The sequence below is a fragment of the Idiotropiscis lumnitzeri genome, chromosome 7 (assembly GCF_059441095.1).
Source record: "Idiotropiscis lumnitzeri isolate Australia: NSW breed Sydney's pygmy pipehorse chromosome 7, RoL_Ilum_1.0, whole genome shotgun sequence".
Classification (NCBI taxonomy): domain Eukaryota; kingdom Metazoa; phylum Chordata; class Actinopteri; order Syngnathiformes; family Syngnathidae; genus Idiotropiscis; species Idiotropiscis lumnitzeri.
The window spans coordinates 15,559,995-15,583,264 of record NC_142397.1 but is presented as its reverse complement, the minus strand read 5'-3'; the positions used below and the strand labels follow the sequence as shown (position 1 = coordinate 15,583,264).

Sequence of the window (23,270 nt, the reverse complement as noted above, 5' to 3'; positions counted from 1 at the left end):
AAAAAGTGTAATAACAATAGAAATAATCATTCTTAGCCTAATTAAGTGTTATGAATATGCCGAGCTTATAGCAGTGCATTTTATATTGTTATATTGTTATTACAACGGTCACAGGGAGGCGCAAATGCAATTTTTGGAGCTGAAAAGCTTTGGAAAACCCTGCTCAAGACAAATAAATCTTTTTTTTTTCAAACATATATAAATCATTATGTCAACAAAACATCTTCAGCGTCACAGTGGCTGCGTTGTATCATAAAATCAAAACAAATCAAATTGTTTGGATATCTGCGCTGACTGCCTAACTTTTTCCTCCCGGTTGGCTAGGCCTTCGCGTTTGTATAAATACATCATAGAAAGCCACACAATACTCGAGGAGGGATAGATGTCAGTGGTCAGTGTAGATAAGAATGACAAAGCTCTGCACTAAGCCACATCACCAGCAGGCTTCTCACCTGCCTGTCCATCACACGGGTGCACTCAACCATCACTGAGCGATTGTATGTGCCCATGCATGTGTGTGGGTGTGTGTGTGTGTGTGTGCGCATGCGTGTGATTGATGCTTTTTGCCTTGCGCCAACTATACGCCCACATAACCCCCTTCTTGTCGCACCTCAGTCGGGACTGTCACGGAAACATGAGGCCTTTGGAGATAGCAGCCGCTGTCCTGGCCAGCCCTCGGCTTGCACTGTCTCTTTTTCTCCTGCTTGAGCCAGTCACTTACTGCTGTGGGAAAAGCAGAGGAGATGAGGCCTTAAAAACAGATCATTGTCCGCCTCCTAGATTAAAGCCAGAGAATGTGAGCATTGTCCAGTGAATGGCTAAACCTTCCTGCTGTCACTCAAATGCTGCTCTGAGCGCTACTTCATGTCTAAGAGGCTTATCTGCAGTGAAAGGCCCCTAGCTGCTCTGGGGAGAGAGGACGTAATGAAGCGTGTTTTTTTTCTCTCTCTCTGTAGGGAGAAACCTGCTGCTGAGTTGGGTCGTAAAACCGGGGAGGGCGGTGGGGGTCTCAAGGGGTGGATGCGGCCAGTGGGACAGCTGCTGTAGCCCTCCGCCACCACTCCCTTTTAGTCCAACTGCTCCTTCTAACTGCCCTTCTCGAAGGAATTGTCATTCGTCTATAGTCCCACATGAGAGCCAGCGCACCACACGGGCTTGAGCACGGTGCCATTCTGATGGGGGTGGTCGGGTGGGCGCCGGGGGCAACGGGACATTGAGTCGGGTATCCAGGGACATGCCTGTTGTACGTGAGGGGATGATCAGGAGGCCGCCGATGTGCTCCTTGCTTTGTGCTGCGTTGATTGAGAAGGGGAAAGTTTAAGTGGCGCTCTTATTGAGAGCTGAGCGATGGCCATGCTGGGAGTGTTTGCAGAGCTCCGAGGCCTCGCTGCCGTTTGGTGCTTATTGTAGACGCGTATGTAATTACCAACACCAAGAGCTGTTGTTTTGATTGATGTTTGATGGTCAGCAGGATTATGCAAACACTACTTTTGCATACGTGGGTATAAGAATAATGCCCATTCATTGTGATCCACTTCCTAATTTTTGTCAGAGCGCACACTGCCGATGAGAGATACCTCCACTCACCAGACACTAATAATGAACGATTTCTGGTTTGGAGAACCTACATCATGATTCCTATGATAGGCAAATTGCAAGCGTTCTGTCTCTCAATATGACCTTTGACCTGGGCATATTGTGCGCATGGGCCCATTTCTGTGAAGTGTGTCGAGAGGTTGAGCGGGCTGGAGAGCCTCCGACTCGACCTGATGAATTGTCTGCTGGAGGGTGATCGGGATGCTAAGTGATACAGCCCAGCTGTGACGGGTGTCTCAGTGGTCCATTTACAGTTCCAAGCGCATGCTGGGAGATGGTACATTCCAACAAGATGAAGGGATCCTTCCCTGGTGCCAGCATGTTCTTGGTTTTGTCAAAATATGAAGGTCAAATTGTAGGAACATTTCTTTTTTTGCAGATCCAAATGTTGAGTGTTGGAGTGTCCCGTAGAGTGTTGCCATTATTTATGGCCTCGTAGTACAGACACAGACAGATGCAAAGCCAGAGATGATTCCATTTGAAAGAACACGTATTATGCCTGTACTTGTATTTCTATTGAATATATTGAGTAACGCGTCTCACTTTTTGTCCACCTAGATGGGATGGATATCATGTTGAGAGTTAGGATGTTGAATAGAAAATGATTGATGGGCACAAGAACTACATTTGAGTGGTTCACATCAAACAATGTGTCTACAAACCAAGAATGATAGGTGTCACATTGTGCAAGAGTGGAGTGGAAGGTTCTTTTTCAGTAAACATTTAAAAGAGTGGAGAAGTGAACAAAAGCATTAAGAAGGAGCTGTTTTGTTGCCCCCTTTTTAACCTAAATAGGCGGTCTGTCCGACCAAGGCCTTGGCTTCAAAGTATTATCCCACACATGCAATTACCATTTCTATCAACTGGGCAGAAAGATTATGCTTTTGGGTGTTCTTCTGCATTTCTTCCAGTGGCTTCACTTGCTGAATGTGGCACGTTTTGTGTCTCCCACCCCCTATTGAATTTTAAAGTTCTCTATTCTCCGAGCGAGCTGAGGAAAGTCCTACACGAGGCCTGAATAGACACTAAATCTTTCAAGGTTAGGACTTAACCTTCTCCCACTCTAATTCGTCTTCAAACTTTAGTGCGAAACCAATCAATATCACATGATTGGTAAACAATGTGCAGTGTCTGATAGGCAGGTATCAAGGGTCCTCAATGGGATTGCAAATGCTTTATGTATCCCCACTCGCTTTTGCTTGAAAGCGCTGTCACAAAAAGTGAAATTACCATTCAGTTGGAATGATGCCATTCATCTTTGTCAGAGCGCCAAGCGCAGCACGCAAGTCGCTCCCCTCAAATTAATTCCTTGTTTTGCATCAGCTGAATTTGCCCAAATCCAGGAGGATGGCTCCCTCTGCAACCCGCCTTCATTCTTTAATGTAGCAATTCCAGCTGATTTCACAATGCGAGAGGCGCCCGAAGCTTGATTTGCCTAATTTACAAAGGAAATAAATATGAAAATGATTTGTGAAAATTAGATAAATACTGCTGCGAGATCAAAGCTGCTCTGCATGTTTTTTTTTTTTTTGTTTGTTTTTTCAAAACAGGGGGAATCACAATAAACCAATTCGCATGCAGATTCTTGACAGTCCAGAGAGATGTTGTTGATTTGTTGTTTTATGTTACAGATGCAATGCAAACATAGTCCCAGAGGTGGTTTCCTGTTTATTTGAAAGAAATGCAGAACAAATGTTTGAGCGTTTGATTTGTAAGGCAACATGACTAATAGCATACGAAGCAAAGTCACTTTCATTAAGATAGTAAACTTAACACTTTCACTGACTTTTAATCAACCTTTTTGACGTGCAAGCTCTGCACATCAAAGTCAGGATGGTTCCCAACTGAAGACATTTGACAATTAGGGAATGGAATTCTCATCTGCAAGAACGGAAACTGAAGCCGGCCGGAGTTGCAACGTAACCATTTGTTCTATCTTTGCCTTTCTTCCACTAAAACCACTGCTACCCACTGAGTATGCACAACTGAGGCCTGTTGGGGCAGTCAGATGCTTACTGGTGATTATTTGGTTGTTTTCTCTTTCTCTAACTCATAGAGATGTTGCCCCAGTGTTGTTTCTTAAAGCAGAGACAGCAATGATGAGATTTTAAAGAGCGGGTGGCCTCCTCCTTTGCTGTCCTCCCACTGTCAAACTAATTCTAAAAATGGTTGCATGGCTTTATGGTTAAGCTGACCGACCATTGATTTGTGATGTTTTTGTTTACGGAGCACGGCTTAGTTTCTTCATCTTATCTGTCAGGAGATGGACAGTGTGTTCGACAGAGTTTATTTAGCTCTTTGCTTTTTCTGTCACAGAATATAGTGGTGTGCATTTTGCAGAAAGGCCCTGAGATCAACGGCCTTCATTTTTTTCTTCACCACTGCCAATGTGTAGACAAGGCCTCTGTGCCCAGCTCTGTATTTGAGTTGGTCAAACGCAGTCGAAAAAGCTTTTGCTGAGGGAGGATAAGGATGGGAGCTCCTGGAGATAAGTGGGTCATTCCTGAGAGACATGTCTTCACCTCAGACACCTGCACCTCTCCACAGATCCCTCCTCAAGGATCACTTTGTCCCAGGGTTGCTCCATTGTCAACTGAAGGGCCCTCCAGACTTTGCTCTGAATACCTCTCTGTGCTGCGCCAAGAGGACAGCCCTAGAAAGAGACAAAACAGCAGATTCCTAACCACCGGCCCCTTGGCATTCCCCTTCCTTTAGGAGGTAAAGAGTGAAACTTCAGCCTGATTCACTCCTCCACTTTAGAGTTCCACAAAACAAGGGGATGAGGAGGAGACGCTGAGGGGTTCAGAGGGGTGGTCTTATAGAATCGTGATTAGCAGGGAGCAGAGAGGTGTGCCGTCTCTGCTCAATTCTTCCTCCACTGTGGTCTCTTTGGTATGGCCTGCATGAGTTTTACAGGAAAACGTGGTTTGGCTGCAGCCGTTATACTTGTGTTTCTTGCTCCCTCTTCTGACTTTCTTTGGAGGAGTAATGATGAAGACAATTGCACCTTGTAAAATCTGACTGATGAACGCAAAAGCAGATGAACTGTATGTTGTATATGTCAGATGCATCTCACAAAAAATATTAATGTAGTGTTGTATTTGTTTTACTAATATTTGCAAATCTATTTTTACGCGTGCATGTCAGTAAAATGTTCGTTAAAATTGCCTTTAAGTTTTAAATATTGACTGGTGACTGTTAATTGTCATTGTTCAAGGTGAAATGTACTTTTCAAAATCGGAGGTGCATGTTCATCTTTCAGCAGATTGTGTCTGACCTGAGAGGTCCCGGTGTATGTGTTGCAAATTCACGGTGCAAGTTCCCATTCCAAGTCCTGGTGTGGCGAGTCTGAAGTCGTACTGTTGTGGAGGACTTGGAAGCGATTAGGGAGAAATATCCGCGTCTCCCTGTAATGTCAGTAATAGGCAACAGCACATCAAAGTCCTAGCCTGTCAAAATGATCCGGATCAAACTAGCCCCCATCTGGAAGCCATAAGTGACTTTTCACTCATTTAAACACTCTTAAAACACACTGAACAGGCATGGAGCTCCTGTCTCTGCTCACCACTCCCTGCAACACACATCAGCACCCTCTGTTCGATGCTTGAGCGTTTTTGTGTTTATGTGTGCAAGACTCTTTTAGTCCAAACATAATCTGTTTCTGTGTCCGTTTTGTATCAAAATGTAATATATGTTTCACATCTTTGGCAGGGTGAAAACTTCTTTATTATTTATACCTTCAGGCAATTTTTTCAATCTTTTACCATAGTCCAAATTGACAAATCATTCTTTTCGAATGGTTGTTGTCTGCCACGGTTTTGATTGCCATACCCCTTGTGTCGCTTGAATAACCAATTTTGGTCAACTATGTAAAAGTGTGGAGGGCTAAATAATATTTCTATTTTGAAAAATTCCTCATTTGTGAAGATCTTGCATTATTCAGATGAGCAACACGGCCGTGTATGCCCATTGCGCGAAGTCGTCAAACGGCCTATTTAGCTGAGCTTCTGCTTGTCTCAGAATCTGCCTGATTGTAATGTTTTGTTCATGACAATGCCCACCACCTGAACTTGGGAGTCGAAACAATGGAGTGACCTGGTGAAAGTACTCGCCTCGACCGAAATTAAAATCTCTGGGATCATGTTGCTTGCGCTATTCATGCACAAGTGCCCAATGATTTGCGAAAACTACTTGCTGAGGAATTGCGTGCCATCCCCACTGCTGTGTGTTCCTGGTGACCATCAGAAGGAGGTGCCAATTGCGTGTGACTTACACCAAATCACACAGACAGCAATTGGAAATTAAGTCATTTTCGCACCAGTGTGTGTAGCTACCAAACTCTACTTGTTAACCTCTTGTTGGAAGCAAATTGCGTTTGTAAATGGACCAGTCGATTTATCTAGTACAGCATTTGAATTATAGAACAACTTCAAGATACGACATGCCATTATTTATGTCTTGTCAAATATCTAAATATTCATTTATATAAAATTCATTGTGAGTTCTGAGGCAATAATCTATTGTATTTCCCTCTTTCCTGTGAGATTACCAGGCATTGACTGCAGTCAATGCAAATATTTGGAAGTGTTTGGCAGTGCGATATGCTACATTACTGTTTGGTTACCTTTGTCCATTCTGCTATTTTATATGGCGTTGTGTTTGTGTGTTAGGAATGTGAATAGTCTTCTTACATTTCGCATGATAAAAGTTTGCTTGGTTGATGGCATTTTGTGGTAAAATGCCAGTGATTTAATAGTAATAATTATAGCAGGCATGTCAGTAGGCATGCCAGGCCCCTGCTGCGCCCGAACAGGGAGCCGCCCCTCTCGTCATATCTCCTCCAGACGGCGAGACAGAGGGGCTTCCTGCTCCACAACCATTATGGAGCTGATGCTGCAGATTTCTGACATTATAGCACATGACAGTATGTCAAACATTTCATTTATTTTGCCTGAACTATCAGTGTCAAAGCCTTTCAAAACTAAATCACTCTCAAAAGGATAGAAGTGGCACATTGTGAATACAATACTGTTTATTTTTGGATTGTTTTTTTTCGATTGATTAAATACATTCACAATAACTTGTATGTTAGCAGCAGACTTGTAAAACAGATAGCAATTAAATTAACTAAGTAATGTGCAGTAAATGTTTCAAACAATATTAAAAGGAAACCAAAGAATAAATAGTTGCTGTCTTGCAGCCCCAAAATATTGTTTGACCCTCTAAAAATATATTCTCTCCCCCATTATCATTCTCAAAAACATGACACACACCCGTCAAGATCGACCCCAAGTTGCTGTAACAGAACCAGCATCAGAGTATCAAAAATGAGCTTGCATTAAGCCTCCATAACTAGTTGTAAGGAACAAAATGTGTTTTTAAGGGTTGCGGTAGTGAGCGACCACTCAGTTGTGTGTTTCCCATGACTGCAGCTCGGGTGTCATGATGATGGATGGGCAAGTTTGGTGGGGGCTGCCTCTTGCTCTCCTCCTCTGGGATGTCCCAGCGACTGACAGGCACATTGATGATGCTCTGCCCGCTGGCACAAGTGCAGACAACCCCAGAAAGGGCCCACTTTGCTCTCTGCACCTCGGTGCAGTGAGTAGAGGTTCTGTGACCAAAAAGCAGCCCTGTTGCATAAGCTTGTGTGTGTCACACATAGGCTTTTTTCCCCTTCCCTGTCTTTCTGACTCACACAATCACAGTGCACCCCTGGAATTTGGAAGAGTGGGAAAAAAAGCCCTCTCAGACCTCTCAAGCTAAATCAATAGATCAGCTCAGGCTGGTGTTGTAAAACAACTCGACATAATATGTGTAACTATACTGAAAATGTGCCCTTGTGGTAATAGCACATTTCCCCTTTATGTGGTGATGCTGTAATCACAATTGTAGTGCATCGGTGCGTGCAAGCATTGTTATATAATAATAGAATAAAATAATGAAATAAGATAATGTAAGATATTGTACAGCACTGCAAATCACATTTTTGAAACTACTTAGTTAAAACCGCAGATTAACAATTGTTAATATTCATATTTATCAGTACATCTAATATAACAAAAGCCACAAATTAAAATGAAATATTACAGTTGTTAAAACAGACTTCACTTGCAGTCCGGCGGCGGGTGTAGGACAGACAGTGGCCCACCTCACACAGTGTGTGAGTGACCATGACCTGAGAGACACTGTCCAACGTGTTTGTAAACAGGATGTCTTTAACATTGGGAAAATGTCCATGTTAACAATGACTTTTGTCAGTGTGTGCAGTGGGTGGAGGGCAGAGAGGGAGCGAGAGTGAGAGAGGTGTTTTTTTTTGGAGGTGGGGTGATAACATTTCAAATAAAACACTTAGTCCCACTGATAAATCAGCAGCCTCACAGTTTTCTCAGAACTGCCCTTGTACTTTTGTGCCTAAATAACATCCAGGTTAACTTTGTCACATCAGATAAGCGCTGGCTAATGTGATGAAAATTATGGCTTGGCATGGCAACAGTCCTAATACAGCGGTGGATTGTGTGAAGCTGTTCTAAGTGCATTCAACTGTCAGCTCTTATTGTGGTGTCAGTTCTGCCTTCTAATTAGTGTCCTCAGCAGGCAGGAAGTGGGCCTGGGCTGGACTAATCTGTCAGTGAGGCCAGTCCATCCTTGCCCCAGCGACTGTTTCCTTAGATAAACCCAGCGCGCTTTATCTAAGAGAGTCGCGACGCACAGGGGGTCTGGGAAGCCCCTGGCAATTTTGTTATTACTTGTTGGATCTACGTTTTACACACCGAACGAAGCTGTTTTGAAAATATGTCCAAGAAGCATGAACGGGCGCTCGGCTCCCGGTTATCAGATCACCGTGGTGACAGGTGTTGATTGAGCATAAGAGGGAGGAAGCATTGCGAAGGACACTTCCTGGCAGACAGTTTTATCAGTAAGGGAGCGGAGGGGTCAGAGTGAGGTTGGATGAGGTTATCACACCCTGGTAGTCAAGTACTGTATGGTGCCCTGAGACATGACAACATTGACTTGCTGACCAAGGTAAATGTCTCTTTCATATAAACACACCGTATGAGTTATAGAGACGTGGCTGGACTTCTAAAATACTGAAGGATTTATTTTCCCCCTCTGATTAAAATTGATTGAGCAAGCACTCATAATTACTTTGTCCGGAAAAGACTTTCAGGACACCTTGCCATTATACCTATAAAAACTGAAATTTGAGTTACTTACTTTCCCCTTAGCAGTGTTGCTAATATTCACAGAAAAATCTGATCCAACCTCAAATAGTCTTGTTTCTTCCCACAGTCCAAAACATTTGTGGGTGTCATTGAAGACTCAAAATCGCAAAAAGTTGCAAATGTGAGTGTGTTTGTTGTCTAGACTGTAGCCCGCTGCTCTCAGCCCAAGTCAGATGCTAGAGGCTTACCTATGACCCCTGTGGCAATAGAAGCAGTACAGAATTACAGGTACTCATCTGGATAGTTCTACTGTTTAGTTTTCAAATTATTTTTGTTGGCTCATGGACACAATACAGGAAAGCGAAAAAAGTGAAACAGGAAGAAAGTGATGGGGACGTTTCAACTTCACTCATTTCTGTCCTTCCCTCGTTCCCTTCCTTTCTTCACCCCCAGCAGAGTCCAATTCCTCCACTTGAGCGCTCAGGGCTAACAGCGGGCTGATTAGTCGCACACCCCCAGCCGCGCTTCGCAGAGGACTCTGCAGCGGGACGACATCAAATGCACCTCGCTCCGTCCACCCCAAATAAAACCTGACTGGTCCTAATGGACACGTTTTAATCTCCCTGGGTTATTTGAAGATTTATCCAGTCTGCCTCTGGCCCCAGCAGAAACAAATTCCTCTCGCTTTGTTGATTAAACCGTTCCCTCTCCACCGTTGCTTATCATCCAACAACGAGCCTCTCTTTTTAATTAAAAGTGAGGAACCACAAGTGTGCAATTAACAGCTGGTAATTATAGAGTTTTTCAGAAGTGCAACACTCCACCTTCATTTCAATTATATAATGGACAAGTGGCGTTTTGATCTCCAAATGAGTGAACTCTTGTAGTATTTGTTTAGTGGCAGATTTGGAGGGTTAATTGTGGCCTATGTTGGCCCCCTTTGCCGATGATTGATGTAAGAGCAGAGCGAGGGATATGAAAAAGTGAAACACTCCATCAGAAAATGCAAATGACACCTTCATGTTAATGAGCAGGCGATGGCCCGACCTGGCTAGTTATAGTGTTTCATGTGCGGAAAAAAATAAGCATCCACTCTGCTGCAAACTGATTAGTGCATTTGAATATGAAAGTTTAATTAAGTGCGTCTAATACAGTTTGTTTTGGAGAATGACACAAAACAGCTAATTGTTTGATACTTAATTTGGATGGCTTTTGATCGCTAATGAAGCAAGAGTGAATTTACCACGCAAGTGTAGAGGCACCGAGCGCTATCCCAAAGGAGGCAGAAGCCGTGGACTTCATTTAAATCCTTTTACTGATAACTGATGAAAATGGATTCAATGAGCAATGCCGCCTTTGAGTGAATCAAGCGGAACACTTGTTCAGTTTTAATTACAATTGATTTGCATCTAAGTACATGGCATTTGCTTGAAAACTTGGAACTTTCTTTTCCTCAACCCAGTCCATCAATATGTGGAAAAGAGGAGCTCTATTGATTTTTGCTAGCATGAGTGCCAAATGGCGTTTATTAATTGCCTGCCATGCTTTAATGTCTGCGGGGGGTTCTATTGTTCCCTGTATTTTACTGATGGATAGTCAATGTATCAAATGGTTTGGAAGTACTTTAGTCGTGTGCCAGGCGACAACATTGTTTAGGCACTGTCAAAGAAAAAAAAAAGTTATAAATGATTTAATTTTCGACCGGATGTAGAGACTATACAATTGAAATATGTTATCTCTTCTACGTCAGTTCTGTCACTTCACGTTAATACTAATTTATTTCTTATGCAATATACGGACACCCATGCCAGTATTTATGGAGTGTTTTTTTTTGTGTTTTTTTAATGTATATATGAAAATATATAAAAACGAAATACATTAACAAAATGAAGGCACTAACACTTTGGGCAGATTTTGCCAAAATAAAGACAAAGTCAACCCTTGCAAGCAATTTATATATAAAAAAAGTTAATTATATTACACAATATATATTATGATTTATCAATTTTATTAAAGGAATAGTAAGATTTTATTCAATGACTAAAAAATGCTATGGTAATTTTCTTGTCGGAAAAAAACATTCAAGCATTTAAACGATCTACAATCTGAATCTTTACTATACTTAAAATAATAATCAGAGAAGGAGAAAAAATAGCTTTGTTTGGAATCCTCTTACACTACAATATTCACTTTGGAAATGTGAAGGATTCAAATCCCTTTCCCCTGCTGTCCGAAACACAGAACACACACTACAAGACCGTGCATCTCCTTGAATCCCCGCCTCCGTCGCACGGATGCTCAACGAGGGGCTTCAGATCTCACATGTGCTCTGCGTCTAATCTGGCTTGCTGTTACTGTCATGTTCCTCTTCTTCCATCATTGTCCCTTTGCATTCCCACCCCAATCTCACTCCCGTTTGGCAGCTGCCACTCTCAATATATTTTAACTCCCACCTCACACGCGCGCACTCACGCAAACACACACACGCATACACTCCTATCATCCTTTCGCTCTCTAGTTAGAGCGCATGCTAAAAACAGAACCCTGCCTTCCACTAGCTCAAAGTAAAAATTAGGTTTGTCTTATAAAGTTACTATACTGTCAGAAATTATTGAATTGAATGAAATTAGAGATAAAGTTTATAAACATGTTTACAGGGGTTAATCCAATGGCAGGTGCTTGTACAGTCAGTCAATGCTGAGTTCAGACACTCATGCTGAGCTAATACATTACACAGGCAGACAACAATTACCCTAAAAGGGCACAATTTTACAGTATTGTCTAGTTGAATCAATTCCTAAATAGAGGGAAATTAACTTCCATAACAAATAAAATAAACAGCTTCAGTGCTCTGAGGGGTTCTTTGTTGCACTCAGTGTACGAACCTTCAACAATCATTAAACTAACATCCTTTGCGGGACCCTTCTATGAATGCTCAGGTCCACATGTTGCTCTGTGGTTTGGAAAGTATCTGCCGCTTTGGGTATTATTGTAGGTAACAAGTTCTGTTACAAAGTTCAAGTGGAATTGGTCTGATGATGCGGTCACCTTAGACAAGAAGCAAGCAGACCCTCGAGTGGAAAAGCAAGTCTCAGACAAATTCTATTCACATCCACAAATATTAAATCAAGAATGTCGGGTTGGTACTCGGTGGACAGCTTGCCTTGAAAATAGCCCTCCTTTTCCACGTTTGTCTTTACCATACACAGATCCCATTTTTGATAGAATTCAGCGTTTTGGTTTGTTTTTTAAACAGCATCAGACCTGCTGCGTTGAATTGTATCACACATTTCATCTAAGTCTGCATAAACTCGAGCTTCGTGATGCAAGTTGGAGGTTTGTGGTTACTTGTGGTTTATTGTGCATGTTAAACAATACTGCCATCGCTAACCACTGACCTTCCATTGCACTGCGATGTCAGAAGTATGGCTAGAGTCATTTCTGTCTTTTAATGTATATATATATATATATTTTTTTTTTTTCAGGATGTGTGAACATGTAAAAATAAATGGACAATATATAATTGAAATAGCACCTCTGTGACGAGACAGACAAGTTGCCCAAAAAGATGCAAAATATAGTCTCGTATTTTAAAGATGGATAACCTTAGCACCCTGTCTTAAAATGTGCAATAAATATGCCATATTTGGTAACAGAATGTGTATGGCTTTGTTGTTCTTGACTCTTCGTATGTATAGCTGTATGCATGCGTGTCGGGGTGTGGGTGGGGGTGTGTGTGTGATGAGTCTGAGTTTGTCAGATGCCTCAGTTTGGACTTTAAGGCCATTTGTCATTGGTGGGATTCATTACATGTGTCCTTAACCTCCCACAGCTGGGCAGCGTGATCAGCACTGACCTCCTGTGACAGCCACAGCACCTTCATTATGTCTCAGCAGCCACCCTGTCACTACAGGGACTCTCTAACTGTCTGGGTGACACCCTTGGGTGGGACTCCAATCTCTCATCTGGAAGCCTGCCTGTCTCCACGCCTGTCACTGTATGCGTTTGTGTGGCTGTCTTATGTTTGTGTGTTTCCATTGGCATTACTCGTTTATTTTTTCCCGTTTTTATCTTAATCTTCAAACCATTTGCCGTTGAATCAAAACTTCAATTACAACACTTTCCCGCCTTACGCAATATGGTACGCAAGGATTTTTTTTTTTTTGTTAAACTGTGGCACCATTCCGTAGATTTTCCATTAACGATAAATGCAGGCAAAATATCTTTTTCTGAATTGATGGAATTATTTCTTGATCAGGAAATATTTCAGTATTCATTCATATTCCTTATAATTACATTTGCTTTCCCAATGGTATCATTTGAGATAACACACACTGTTATGTTATTACTACCCCTCCCCTTATTTTCTAATCAGCAATTATTCAATTATGTCCCATTAGTTGGTGGGGTGTTGCCAGCGTTGCCGCCCCGGGCATTTAGCCCCTGCTCTCAGTCAGGGGTGGACCCCGAGGGCCCCGTGCAACGCCTGTGATTAGTGTTGCTTCTGCAGAGAGGTGACAGAACCCCTCTTCAAATATTTTGTCTTCATTTTACAGCTTTGAGATGCAATTATGGAGCAGCAGTTCATTACGGCAGCACGCAGCACTTCATGTTTTATGCATGCTGCCTCATTTAGGCCTTTATTAACGAGCACGCTCTGACCAGGCTGCCTGCAACGACACCGCAGGCTGCACCTCGGCCGCGGCTGCTCGTGTGTTTGGAGGTGTGCCGCGCTGGTGAGATGAATGAATAAGAAGAATGAGTGGAAAATAGAGAAATGAGGTTGAGGTTAAATGGAAAATAAAATCTAAACAAAAAGTGTGATTTCGAGAATGAGGCAGCGTGTGGGTGGTCAGTGAAGTGGTCACTTCACCCACTCTGCCCTCTTCAACCAAGCAGCCAGCCCATAATGTGGCTCCATAGTGGAACAGTGTGGCTGGTTGTTAAAGGAGTAGATTGTCGGAGTAGGGCCAGGCGGGGTGACTAACTGCATCTCCCTCAGCAGAAGAAACTCCATCTGCATCCAACATTGAGACAGATGAGGCCAATTTGGCTCCTTAAATTTCTAGGTTGTGATGGATGTGGAGTGGCTGCACACAGAAAAAGGTTTGTGGAAGCGTGCATGAGGAAAGAGGGAGACAGGTGAGAACGATGGGGGCATTCGGCTCGAATAAGAGAACAATAAAAGAAGGGAAAACGGTGACGGGTTTCCACTTTAATTTGTGTTATTCTTAAAAATAAACTTTTGTAGCGGAAGCTTGTTGACATTTACGTACATTTCTGATGGTGGTGCAAATTAAGCGATATGCTTTCTGTTTGCAGATTACCACTGAGTCAAATCCAAATCAATTGTGCCATACAGCCAGAAATTTGTGTTGCCAACGATTGTCTTGGATGGAAAAGTTCTGGAGGGCACGCTGCCAAGGTTATAATTTGCTTTGCTGAGTGCCTACTCTCGCGTTCAATATGGGGACAAGACTTGTTGGGCACTTATAGAACATAAAGTGTGTTTGATCTGCTTCATTTGTCCATGTCAAAGACCGAAATATATACACAGCCTGGCTGTATCATTCATAGTGCCCTCCTGGCAAACCGAGATTCAAGTTTCATTTGTCTCATATTCATATGTTGTGTTTGTAACGGTATTTGATCTCAATGTGAATCACTCCTGATGCAGTTCCTCATAGATTCAATGTCATTCAAAGGAATGTAAAATGCTCATATGCATCAGCCCAAATATCGGAACCTAAATGCTTTAATTAACAACTTTTTTGTGTGCGAACAAAACAAACATTGTGGTTGAGCGTACATTCCGAGTTCATTTTGCATTTGCAGACATTTTCCCCAGCTCGAGCATAACCTACAGAACAGGCTTCCCATCTGTACCACACAGCCGCCTCCTCCCCTTTGATAAGATCTCCCATCCTCAGGCCTACATAAATATTTTATCAGGTATAATGGAAATTGTCAAATCAGTCTAATTGCGTAATGTATTATGAAGGCATCAAAGGTAAACAAAGCACATATGCTATCATTTCTTTTAACGACTGAGCCTGGCTGGGGAGGGCTGAGGCTGGTGGTTTGGTACCCAGGGGGGCCTTCTGAGGGGCGAAAGGGGGGGCTGTCAGTAACCACTCTAAATATATGTCCCTTTCTGCTCTGCCTGGACCTGCCTCACTCACATTTCATCGAAGGAATCAATTTCTCAAATGTGCACAACTGTGAGCCATAATTATATTAGGGCTTCATGGCACCCAGCCATGGCATGGAAGTGATAGAGGGTGGGAGTGAAGTAAGGAGGGGGTAAGTGTAGGGGATCAATGCTGTTTTGTATTTGTAACGTAACATTAGGATGGATGCAAACTTTACTGATTAATGTAAATTGTATTTCATTGTAAATGTGGTCACAGACCATTGTGAGAAAATATCTCATTTACTGCACATCCCAAAATATTCAGAATCAGAATCATTGTAATAGATATCTTGAACCAAACCGATACCCACCACTTGAACCCTTCTCCAGATGTGACATGTGAGAGAAGTTTAAGAATAAATGTGTCACTTCCTTGCGCTTCTGTTTTCAGCTCTCTCAATCTGTCATCATCCGTGTCCTGGTCCCTGTGTTTGATTTGAAAAGTCTTTTGTCCATACACCACTTAATGAATGTCATTCATTCAACAAATGAAACATAGTTGGCGCATTGTTTTTCTGTTTGCTTTCCACGGGACAGACTTGAGTTAGTGTCCAACTGGGCTCTTAATTCATTAAAACAACCAAAGAGATCGTTTGGGTAAATGCCTCACTTTGGAGGCTTCTATGCTTGAAGGAAGTAAATGAAGAACTCAGGGAGAGAGACATCCAGGGCTTCTGCTCTTTACATTGCGGTTATTGATTGTGGCTCAAGGGTGGAAACTGTGTACTGCATTTCCATCTGCGTTTTTATCAAGATCCCATTTGTTTGCATTTCATTAAAAATAAATGCACTTTGTTAGTCTTTCATATTGATTATCTCAGTGGCTTAGTCACTCTGTAGCACTGAAATTAAATTCACATCATTCTTTACTGCAAACACACATTCTGTCCCTCTCTCTCCTCTGATGCATCTTCTCCTCCACTGCTAGTCCAAACATACGTCTTTATCAAGTGACTGTTGTCAGACATTAGATAATTAATAGGCCATTTGTCAGGCCTGTGAGAAACATGTTAAAATCCCCCCGAACAGCTCCCCAGATAAATCCCGCCGTGGACACAGGCGCCTTTGTTGTGTCAGCTTGCCATCGGAGCAGCAGATTTACTATTAAAGGACGCTCATTATTAATCACAACTAATGCTAATTAATTAGGTGTCAATGCGTGCACAGAGGGACCCGCTCTGAGTTTCAGTCTGTTGTGAGACGTTAATTGCTTACTGGGCCCTTAATGAAGTGTTTTCCATTTGGAGTAGTAGTTGACCGTTTCCGAGGCTGAACACACAAACAGGCGATGCTCATCAATTGAGACTGTGGCATGCACTTGTTACTCTGACTGTGTGTGTGCATCTGTGCATGTATTTGATGGCTGTTGAAATGCACGCAGTGCTGGTGGTTGCACTGTTTCTTGAATTGTTTCAAGAACCAGCATCAGGAATGACATTTTCTCATTTAATTAATTTGGAAACAAATGTATGGAGGAAATGTTGCGAAGTAATGATTGCTAAATAAAGCTGTTCTCTTCAACCTGTGCATGTGGTTTCCTCTTGGTCACCCCAATGGACCTGCAAACCTAAACACTGTCCAACATGGCCCCATTAAGCACAAAGAGAGTGTTAATTAGGAAGCTTATTGCCTCTCCTGAGGGCAAGCAGGCTCAAAACATTGTCCCTCTACCCTGCTGAGGGAATGGGGGCACAAAGTGATCCACTGTAATTAACAGTGCTTCGTAAATGAACAGCAGCCCCTTTCTGATAGCGGCTCGCTGGAATTGTTGTTATTTTGTTTGGGATTTGGCCACCATGAGTTGTTTCTCGGAGAGGTGGACCCTGTTCCTGAGGTTATCCACATTATTCATATCTACAGCTCATTTAAATGATAGTATTTTCAATTTTGCCAAATCTTGACTTAGTTGGGCTCAAAATCGGTCTTGTTGTACTTTGGTGAACTTTTGTCACAAATTGGCTAACCTTAAATCTGTCTTGAAGAAATCATATGCATTTGTTTCACAGTTAAAAATAGGTCCTTGGCGTGTTAATAACATGACATTAACCAAGTATCAAGGCTTTTTTTTTTTTTTACACCCTGCCAGCCAGCTCTAGCCATAATCCTGGCTCACATAGTGCGTGGCCAATGACGAGTCCACCTTTCTTTAGAAGGATAACCAGTGGGCTGGATCACCAGTGCGTTCCAGACGGTGTTTAGCCGTCTCCCCTTCTGCCTCGCTTCTGCTTCCAGAGGAAAACAAGCTTGCGGCCAAGAGAATGATTGCGCTTTTGCGGCTCTGCCTGCCTACCTTTTGGCTTCGACCTAGTGTTCTAGCCACTGCTTAAAAGTAATTCCTTCACTCTGGAACTTTGTCCAGCCTTGCTGACAAGCCAATGGCTGAGAAAATATCTGCACGGTGGTTATTTTTATAATTTGCCCCCCAGTTTTGTAGAAGTGCAGAACGGTTCGCTCACAGAAACAATTTCAAAATAGATATTACTCATAATTTTTTTTAGATAAATCTCAGGCCCCAGCCAATCTCCAGTGCTTGCCTGATTTTAAGTCCACCTCTGCCCTAGATATAAATGAACAGTCAAAGAAATGATGAAGAGTGCTGGTTCAAAATTATTAGACGGATGGACGGAAAATTGTGTTTGATCACTTTTGCAAGAGGCACACCTTCCCTCTTCTTTTTATCTGTTTCACAGGTAACAAATGATATCTACAAATGAACATGAAGATCTATCCTCATAGGTCAAGGAGTTCATACCCATATTTCATGCTCTTAGACCCCATCAGTCAATGATCGGGCCTGCTTTCTCTCCTTAGATGGGATGTGTGAATTAGGTTCTTACTAAGCGGATGAGGAATGTTATATCTCCTGTCACAAGAGTAATAATGATTTTAAACTGTGCCCCCCAAAAAATCCATGGTAAAATAAATAAATATATAATTAATAAATAAATAAAAATATCTTAGATTTACCAGTGCTGAAAAATAAACTCTTTCAATGCATTACTGCTCATTACCAATTTGCTGTTAAAAAAAAAATATACAATATTTAAACAGATAGTTACAATTCCATGATGAAAGCAACTTACAGGTATGCAACATAAATGGCTATAAGAGAGAATGCAATAGGCTGGGCCAAAAGAACGGTGCCGAAGACAGTGTTTCACAGGTAGGTTGTTTTGCTCTGTAAACATGTGTATCCATTTGTCCCGTGGGTACGTCCCGTCGGCAGCGGCTGGGTCACACCTCCATTAGGGGCTTTGTCACAGTGATTAATAGCTCTTTCTATCATCTTTAATTCACTCCCTGATGATGGCGGTCCTGCTCGCGGCTCGGATAATCATGTGATCTATGAGCGTGCCTAACACCTTGTGGCAGAGGTAAAAATCATTTCACCCATGCAGATAGCAGGCCTGTAACTAACCGTATTCCTTCTTAATAAAAATGTTGGAATTTGGCATCACAATATTAGGTCAAAAATTACGATACGAAGGTAGCTTTTTTTTAATCCTTTGCTGGACAAATATTCAAATACTGGGACTTGCATCTTTTATCATAAGTACTGTAAATTAGTGAGATTCTATCATTGTGCATTCGTTGTACTTATTTTCAGTCTTAAAAGTCCATTAGCGTGAGGAGAAAAATGACATTTTGTAATAGTCCAGATTTAATTTTAATAATTTTTTTTGTTTTGTTTATTATCCTACAGTCAGTTTTTGGATGCAGTGAGTAGATGCTGGCTTGTATTGAGTGCTGGTTTGCAGCTTCTCTACTTAGAATTGTGGTTTTGATGAAAAGCTGTCAGTCAGTGCAGTCATCAACAAAAATGAGAGAGAGAGAGAGAGAGAGACACACACACACACCCACACCCACGCACACCCCCATATATACTGATGTGATCAGAGTATTCACCACCCTATGTGTCTAAGTTCTTGCCTCATCAATCACCTGCGCACGGAACCCCAACTTTTAAAACCGTCAGCCTGAAGTATTTGCTTGCAGCTAATGTTTACCTAACATATACACGCATAGATGTTTATGAGTCAAAATGCTCTTGTTGAGTCCAGTGGGCCGAGGAAATTTCTGGTCTAAATCAAATCTAAACTTTGAGACCAGGTTTGGAGGGGAAATGTCAAGGGAGGGATACAGTTACCTATAAAAGCTCTTTTCCCTCTACCATATGGTGAGCTTCACATCCAGGACTATAACCTTGTTACACACAGTGTGCTGAAAATCATTAGGCCGGCTTCTTGAGGCCCATCGGGTTTCATGCAGGAGCCAGCACCGCAATCTTTAACGGGCTTTCTTTTTCAAACAAGCTTGGCTCACATTAAATGCATTGAGCTCAATCGTTTGACAGATATTTTGGTTTAGTCTTGCTTCGCTTAACCATTTCCTAAACATGCTGTACACAAGTTTGCAGCGGAGATGTGTCTATGTCAGCGTATGATTTATTAAAAGTGAGAGATTTTGTTCAGGAATCCAGTTGGGCTTTGGCTGTTGAGGTCAAAACCACTTGTGGCAGATCACGGTGATCTTTGCAGTCATTCAGAAGAACAGTTGCTTCATGCTCGGTGAACAAGTAATGCATTTGTATCTGTGCGCGGATTAAAGGTTCCTTGGCTTACCACACAGTGAGGCAGTGTCACATCAGCAGTCATTCAGGAATGTTCCTGAGCCCAGAGATGGGTTGCTCAGCCTCATTAGCAGAGCCCCTTCACTCCGCAGCCTGTCAGCCCGCGTTAGCCACAGCTCACCACAGACGCACGCCAGGGAGTGACAGCTTCCTGTGGATCATTTCCGTATTTGAGTGTCTCCTCCTTCCACTACGAGATACATTGTTCAACAGAAATCATCAAATCTTATTTCCGGCGATTCTTGATTATTTAATATTTGTCTGTGTTTTATTTCTTTTTCATTTCTTCCCGAAAATTTCCAATTAAACTGGATTTCCAATTGTATGTATCAGCTATGTTTTGTCAGGATATATTGACAAAAATCTGTTCGTAATCTGTCAGGAAATGATCAATTTAAGTACTTAATTAGGGGTTGAAAAGACACCACAGGACCTCTGGTATTTATTTAATCTTTCCAAGACAATAATGTACTATATAAAAAAGGAACGATATTTTTCCGATTTCTGCCTTTGAGTCGACAAAGCAATTTCCATAGCTGTGCGCCTGAACAAGTTTTGTATGTTCGAATTTAACAGCCTGACCTCAACCATACAGCAAATTACATATGCTTCACAACAGATATAATGTGCCTTGCCCTGTTATCCATCCAATTTCTGATTTTGATTCTGTGAACTCTGCCTGGCAATAATTTACCAGTCAATGTATGAAGTGACTACAGAAAATTATCAAAACAATTCTACTGAGCTATTGTTTCTGTGCTTGTCACCAATGATTTTTTCTATTCTCCTTGAGACTTTGGTAAAATACCAGACCCAACTTGAATTAGTATTTCAAATTCACTTTATATGAAGGACAGAAAACCAACAACAGAATATACTTTTCAATACTGTATTATTAATACCTTCAAATGAAAGAAACAAGAGCACAATAAAAATGTAATGCAGACACATGTCATGCTGAAGAAGCCCCGTGTAAGTTCACAGGTAATTAACCCCTGTACGCTTCCTTCTGTTTTCACTGCATGACAAAGATCAAGTTCAGGAAAAGGAAATATAAAACAGTCAGAGCAGTACAATGCTGAGTTACTTCTGCTCACTCGCCCTGGTATCACCCCATCTCAATGCCATAAACACTTGATCCTGTTTCTTGCATTCCATGCGCAGTATTGGTTTTGAAATTGCCAACTTAAGCTATTTCACATCTCAGTATAATATTTAAGTCTTGGTTGATCTTTGGAACATATACGTACTAATGCAGTCTAGGTGAATTAGGAGAAAGAAAGAAAAAACATTTACATGAAGACATCGGTGCTTCCGTTATACTTCAGTTCATCAGTGAAACTCACTTTACATACAACAGCTTTGTTAAATTTCTTGTTCTCCTGCAGAGTCTTTTTAATGTGGCACTTTGTTGTATTGAATAAATTACTAATGTGACACTTTGATTTTTGCTGCTCACTGCCCTCACACCAATTATTTTATTATTTATTCATTTATTTTGTTCTTTCACTTGCGTAGATGACGGCGATGACACGTCTGCTTGTCAACCTTGTGACATCTTGGATGACACTTACGGATCCGATGGTGATCCTGCACGGTCCTCAGGTCTAGCGGAGGACCCGACGTCCCCGTCGCTGTCTGAAGATGAAGTGTCACCTCATAGACCGACATCCTTACAACAACAACAACAGCAAAATCAACAAATATTTTCACCCCAAGAAAACCTGGCCATTCCCGTGGACTTTGAATTACAACAGTCAGCTGTTCTAAATGGTGCTCTGGGCATCTGGAGTCGCAGGAGCCTTTACGTCGGGGAAAGCTTTGGACCATACCTTGGCGAGCGAACGCTTACTCTCAAAGACGCCACTCAAGGCTGGCAGGTAGGAAAGGAAGTCAATCTAAATGAAGAGAGAGTTGATATGTTGGCTGTGAAGTATCAGTCATCGAGCAAATTTTCTTGGAGTGACATTTCTCTCATGGTTCACAGATATTGTAGATTTCAGTGCACTTTGACAGCTAGGATTGCTTCATCTTTGTTTGATGCAGCCAAAGTAATATCGTTTTTCACAATAGATCCTGTGCAAATGCATTGACATCAGTTGTCTTCTTATTTCCCCAACATTTCATCCTGTTGACCACAAGATGGTTATTTCTGTTTCACACCCATTGAATATATTGCTCTTAACTCAATTCAAATGAAATGCCATAAATCCTTGTTAGGGACCCAGTGAGGCCATTGGCAAATCACGTATTGGTCAGACGGCAGAGAAAATCGAAGACAGGGTCACAGGACAAGGTCAAAGGTTAGATGTGGTGTGTCCATGTCAGACCGGTTTGGTTTTATGGAAATGGAGGAAGGGTATAAGCTTCACCTTCTCTTCCGGGATGCATCTTCTCATTTGGAAATTAGGCACACCACACACACACACACTCACGCTTGTGGGGCAACACGCTGACTTGTAAGGGCAATAGCCTCACTGTTCTGAGGTTGCGGGTTCAAAGCCAAATGAGGGCATGTGTTTATTTATATATACTGTATATATTTATAAGACGCATGTGGCCAAGGATGACACTGTCGCTGAGGCTTTTCACAGCGTTTTGTTCCCATGAGCGGGAACCGAATGCACATCCATTCAACAGCCGCTATAAGCCACAAATCACGGCAAGTCACTTGGCACACTAATGGTCAAGCTTAAATGGCCCTCTTGCCCTTTTATCGGAAATGAACATTTGTTAATTTTCTCTGTCATCTTTTATGAAGACATCACATCCACGCTCACCCAAACAAAATGACGACAGAGTCAATTGTAAGAAAGAGCAAAGCAAAGCACAAAGTAAAGAGCGGTACAGGCAGATGTCTCCGGCAACAGAAGTGCAATAAAGTCTAGCAGGTGCGGAGTGAATCGCTGCTGCTGGCGAGGCTGCTCGGCTGGCCTTCTGGCTGATCTAAGAGGAGATTTGAATCATTCAATTTTAAAAGTAATCAGTAGTTATTTTGATAATCGATGAATCATTTAAAGATGTTTAATTTAAAATAAAGTAAGTAAGTGAATCTCAGATTTTTGCCATCCTCCTTAAAAACATCCATCCATCCATCCATCTTCTGTACCGCTTCTCCTCACTAGGGTCGCGGGGGTGCTGGAGCCTATCCCAGCTATCTTCGGGCAGTAGGCGGGGGACACTCTGAACTGGTTGCCCTTCAGTTTTGCCAATTCCAAGCTTGAATAAAACAACACAGAAAAACAGCATGTCTCTTTCTCTCTACTAATATCGCTATTATCATTTCAACAATGCTGCCTCAATTTTTATTTTTCTCTGGGAAAGAGAAATAAATCTTGAATTCTTATCCAGCAGCAATTTATGAGGTACTTCAATAATAATAAGCATTAAAAAAGCAGAGACGCTGGGACCATATGTATGTGAAAGAGATGGGATTGTGGGGGGTGGGGTGGGCTGGCCGTTCGAGGGAAAGATGGGATCCCGGTGAGGCAGCACTGTATCACAATGTTTAATTACCATCTTGACAGCGAGCCATAAGTCTTTCCATTAAGTAAATAAGTTGTAAAGAATTTATGATGAAATGCACATTATTCAGAATGGATATTCAGTGATGACATCCCGGCATTAAATATGGTAAATGCTATTAAGGCCTCCTGAACCTCCACCCTCCCTTCTCATGCCCATCCCT

At 42.0% G+C, this 23,270-nt stretch overlaps 1 protein-coding gene across 7 annotated transcripts in view; it reads left to right on the top strand.

The window, feature by feature from the left end:
• Positions 1–23,270, top strand: part of mecom (MDS1 and EVI1 complex locus) — a 135,210-nt gene that overhangs the window by 22,307 nt on the left and 89,633 nt on the right. For all 7 annotated transcript variants that reach the window (XM_088301155.1, XM_088301154.1, XM_088301151.1 and 4 more), the window contains exon 2: positions 21,101–21,462. In XM_088301155.1, coding sequence (XP_088157281.1) covers positions 21,101–21,462 — 362 coding nt within the window. The remainder of the gene's footprint in view (positions 1–21,100; positions 21,463–23,270) is intronic.